Genomic DNA, 5,153 nt, shown 5'->3' on the forward strand with positions numbered 1-5,153 from the left:
GTCAGAGTGTGTGATTGTGAGAGTGAGAGAAATAATTTTACGCAAATTGTGTGTGTATGTGTAGTGTAGTTGAAAAAATTACAAAGCAAGAATAAAAGTTGGGTTTGTCGGTATGTTAGTGAAGTAGTATACTAAATGACATTGAAATTTCAAGTTATTGCAACTGACAAACATTCCAACTTCCATCATATGCTTATCAACGATACAAAAATTAACATTTATGAATAAGACTAGTACTAAAACAGTTAGTGAAAATGTATAAAAAACGGATTGTAGTGCTACGAATCATGCCTGCGACGCGGATTGCTGTTGCTGCATTAAATGGTGAACTTGTGACTCAGTTTTTATAGTAATAATTGAAGATTTCTCATCCTTTCTTACGTACACCCGACCAAAAGATGTCCAACAAAACTTGAAAGTACCCGATCTTGTGAGATCTCTTGCAAGAAAGAATAGCCGAGCACCCTTGCGAGTTAATTGTTCAGATATAAAAATGGGGGTGTCACCATTTGCCATGAGTCCCAAGTGTTTCGCTTGTAGTTTCGTTTTGTTTTTAATATTGAAAGATTTTGTCATACTCAGTATATCCCGTTTCACTAATGCTGAACTCAACTTAATTACAACAGTTGAGTTCTTTACCGATTCTCCAATTCGGAGCTTAGGACGAACTCTATAAATGTCGCGGATTTGTAATTTATCCAATTTACAGTCAATGTTTCTGGACAGGTGTAAAAACATATTTATTAAATCTTCTCTAGATTCATCATTTTGTATGGGAACATTTTTTATTTCAATATTTGTTTTCCGAATATCCCTTTGTGCATCATCGTCTTTCTCTTCTAGCATGACGATATATTCTCTATCTTTCTTTGCCTGTATTTCCATATCTTGAATTTTTCTTTTGTATTCTTCATTTTGACTCGTAAGCATGGCGATGGAATTGTCTATGTTGTGATTGGACTGTTGTATCTCTTTTATCTTCTCTACAATGGTCTGAAGTTCTGACTGTTGAGTATTTGTAAAAGTAGAAAACATAGCTTTAAATTCTTCCTTAAACTTGTTGAATTCAAAACTTATGTCGTCTTCCCTTCCTCGCTTTAGTCTATGAGTGATATAAGTAGATGATTGAGCAGTTTCAGTCAGTTCATTCAAACGGGAGTCCGAACTAGCTTTGTCAGAACTCATGCCTGGAGATAAACCTGAAGCTTTCTTAGTCGGTGGGCTGCGTTTAAGTGGCATTTTAATAAATAATAAATAACTCCTTTTTTATTTATTTATTCGTGTAATTTATGTATAAAGATGACGTTTATTCAGTTTTCATATACCAGGAAGTTATAAACAGGTGGATGTTAAACTTACTTAAACTTAGAGACTTAGAGACTTACTAGTTAAACATAAAAGCCTTTCTTTGAAAGAAACAGGGCGCTAGTACCAGGGGCGCATAATTCGATAAGAGACTACTAAATTATTATTTGCATATAACACAAATGGACCGTACTTTATTTTCTATTCGTACTCGTATATTAATCAAACGTCATCAACTTGTTATATTTATGACGAATATTCATTCAATAATAAAAGTTCACGGCCAGTAAGTTATTATTGATTTATATTCAAGTTATGTATTAGGGCATCATGAACAATTAAGATGTTTCTTTGCTTGCACATCAAAAAGTCTCAAGCAGAAGAAATAATGATGATATTCTCCATTGATATTGGCATATCTACCAGGGTCTCATAAGTCTAAGTAGGTGTGAATCTTCTTAAAGTGTAAATTCGTTCGTACCTTTATATTAATTATAGCAGTTACTGGATGGAGGACGGAGCGCCACGAACAACGGTTATCGCAGTTGGAGTGAGCAGGACGGCAAGGGATGGTTTTCAACTGCCGCTATAGCCAGCCAGCACAACGGATTGTACTAGGAGCGCAATAATAATGAGAAGGTTTAGCGTAATCGTAGCGTACTCGCTTAGGTCGCAGCTTCATGTACGTATGCGCTCCTCTTTTTCGTAATGGATTATATTGTGGTAAATTGCTAATTTAATGAATAATAAAAATTTATACGGTTATAAATAAACACAACTGCACTTGAGCGTGGTCCGAGAGGAAGAGGATATTATATAGAAGTGATATTAATTTAATGCTTAGTTCTTTTTATTTGCTGAGTCAGTACGTAAGTACCTGAAATTTCATTCAAATGTTATTTGCAAGGGAATGCTCAAAATTAATTCGAACCCTCTTAAAATGTGATCTACATATGAAACGCGGTATCAAATTAATAGTATGTAGATAAGGTACACATTTAAGTTTATTTTTGAAAATACAATAATAATTTTTCCTATTTCCAAGTTATGATTGAAGTGTTTTATGTGGTAGTCGAGCACGCTTCGGCACGAATTGGGCCAGGTCGCACCGGGGAAGTACCACACTCCCACAGGAGACCGGCGTGAAATAGCATTCTGCTGTGTTTCGTTCGGTGAGTGGGGGAGCCGGAGGCCCATATCCTTTTCCTTCCCTTCCCAGTCCTTTCCTTTATTCCTCTCGCCAATCCTTTCTTAAACCCTTCCCAAAAAGTCGGCAATCCATTTGTAGAGGCGTAAGGTCTGTAATGGATTATGCCTCTACAAATATTCATGGGCGGTGGTAGCGTTTACCATCAGGCGACCCACCAGCTCCATTGCCGACTGTGACATAAAAAAAAAGTTGTGTTTTTTTAGTTTTAGTGTTAAGGATAAAACGAATGCCAAAAAATCGTACGCAAGAAATAAATTTATTACACGCTCACGTCAAATATTTACAAAATTGCACAAAGTGATTCTGCTCATAACTCTTAATAATAAATACTAATAACTACTTCATTTCAAAGGAGCACTCGGTCTGGAGATGCGTTTGAAATACACCAACGTCTTAAGCGAAAGTTCTGTGCAGCCATCTATAGAATAGATTTCCTTCATCCAAACTTTCATTTTCTTCATCTTCCGAATCGTCTTGTTTCAGTTTCTTTGATTCTTCATCTTCACCGTCATCATCATCTTCGTCATCATCTTCACCATCAGCTTCATCTTCGACTTCGTCATCAGAATCAGCGTCGTCGTTATCGTCATCATCATCGCCGTCAGTTTCTTCCTGACGATTTTTTTTCAAAATCTCATCCTCGTCATCTCCATTTTCGTTGTCATCATCATTTTGTCTTAAAGATCGACGAATCCATTTCAAAAGTTTGAATTTCCCTTCATTATCATCGTCATCATCATCATCATCATCATCATCATCGTCACCGTCATTCTCCTGGCGTTTCACACTATCTTCAGAATCCTCTTCGTCTTCGGCTTGTCTCTTTTGACGCTTCAATTTGCTTTCGGCATCATCCTCTTCATCATTTTCATCCTCTTCATCATCTTCATCATCGTCATTACCGTTACTCTCTTGACGCTTCAAACTGTCTTCAGATTCTTCCTCATCGTCTTCTTCTTCAGCTTGTCTCTTTAGTCGTTTCAATTTACCCTCTTCATCGTTCTCGTCTCCTTCACCGTCGTCGTTATCATTTCCGCTATCTTCATCATCGTCATCTTCATCATCATCGTCATCCTCTTGTCGTATCAAACTATCGTCAGAATCTTCTTCATCACCTTCGCTTTCAGTTTGTATCTTTTGATGCTTCAATTTACTGTCAGCATTAACCTCGTCCTCATCCTCATCATTCTCTTCATCGTCTTGTCTTTTGCGACGTTCGTCTTCGTTGTCCTCATCATCTTCGTCCTCTGCTTGTCTCTTTTGACGCTTCAGTTGCTTGTTTACTTCTTCCTCGTCCTCTTCATCATTCTCTTCATCGTCTTGTCTTTTGCGGATTTCTTCGTCGTCATCCTCGTTGTCTCCGTCTTCATCATCTTGTCTCTTACGGCGTTCTTCGACATCATCAAATTCTTCGTTGTCGGTTTCTGCTTGTCGTTTTTGACGTTTCAATTTATCTTCAGCTTCATCATCCTCCTCATCTTCATCATTCTGTCTTATGCGGCGTTCTTCGTTGTCATTATCATCATCTTCATCATCCTCTTCATCTTCATCATTCTGTCTTTTACGACGTTCTTCGTTGTCATTTTCATCATCTTCATCATTCTGTCTTCTGCGGCGTTCTTCGTTGTCATTATCATCATCTTCATCATCCTCTTCATCTTCATCATTCTGTCTTTTACGGCGTTCTTCGTTATCATTATCGTCATCTTCATCATCAACTTGTCTCTTGAGACGCTTCAATCTATCCACACCATCATCCTCATCATCTTCATCGCTGTCATTTTGTCTTCTGCGGCGCTTTTCTTCGTCATCAGATTCTTCATTTTCCTCGTCTTCTGCTTGTCGCTTTTTACGGCTTATTTTGACTTCGGATTCATTATCATCATCTTCTTTATCTTCTTCATCTTCATCCTCAACTTGTTTTAAGGTACGTTTTTTCAGCACTGTTTTGAATTCATCTTCAACATCTTCATCGTCATCCTCCTCCTGTCTTTTCGATCTCTTAATCTCGTCTTCTATTTCGTCGTCATTTTCAACTTCCTCTTGTAATTTTATACGCTTATTAGATAATTGTTCGAGAGATTCCCCAGAACCCTCAACTTGGTCCTCGTGAGAATGATCGTGGTTATGTTCGTGGTCATGGTCATGATGGTGGTCATGGTCGTGATGATGATGATGGTGGTGGTCGTGATCGTGGTGATCATGATCATGATCGTGATGCTTCACATTTTTTCTGTTATCCAAAGGTATAATTTCTTCATATTCAATATCACCTTCTTCTGGCATATCAATATCGTCTTGTTTAATTTGTCTCTTCCTAAGCTTATTATCTTCTTCGTCTGATTCTTCAGAAGATTCTGAATCTTGTTCCTCTTCCTCTTCGGGTTCCTCTGTTTCAGCCTCCTCTTCCTCATCCTGAGCTTCATCTGATTGTTCTTCACTATCATCTTCATTTTCTTCTTCTTCTGGTTCCACTTCTACTTCTTCGGATTCTTCTACCTCTGGTTCTGGTTCAGGCTCGGGCTGTGGGATTGGGGTTGGTTCTTGTTCGACTTCACACCCAGCCGGTGGATCAGACGAGTCGCATACCTATAAATGTAGAATGAAAAAATAATTATTTTTCATGTATAATCCAAGT

At 37.9% G+C, this 5,153-nt stretch overlaps 1 protein-coding gene across 1 annotated transcript in view; it reads right to left on the reverse strand.

Moving 5' to 3' along the window:
- Positions 1-2,792: 2,792 nt before the first annotated feature.
- LOC119840882 (protein starmaker-like) overlaps positions 2,793-5,153 on the reverse strand; it is a 5,194-nt gene continuing 2,833 nt past the window's right edge. Inside the window, exon 3 of the mRNA XM_038367658.1 lies at positions 2,793-5,104. Within this exon, the coding sequence (XP_038223586.1) occupies positions 2,909-5,104 (2,196 nt within the window). The 3' untranslated portion in view covers positions 2,793-2,908. The remainder of the gene's footprint in view (positions 5,105-5,153) is intronic.

Source organism: Zerene cesonia, chromosome 7, assembly GCF_012273895.1.
Source record: "Zerene cesonia ecotype Mississippi chromosome 7, Zerene_cesonia_1.1, whole genome shotgun sequence".
In the NCBI taxonomy this organism is placed as follows: Eukaryota; Metazoa; Arthropoda; class Insecta; order Lepidoptera; family Pieridae; genus Zerene; species Zerene cesonia.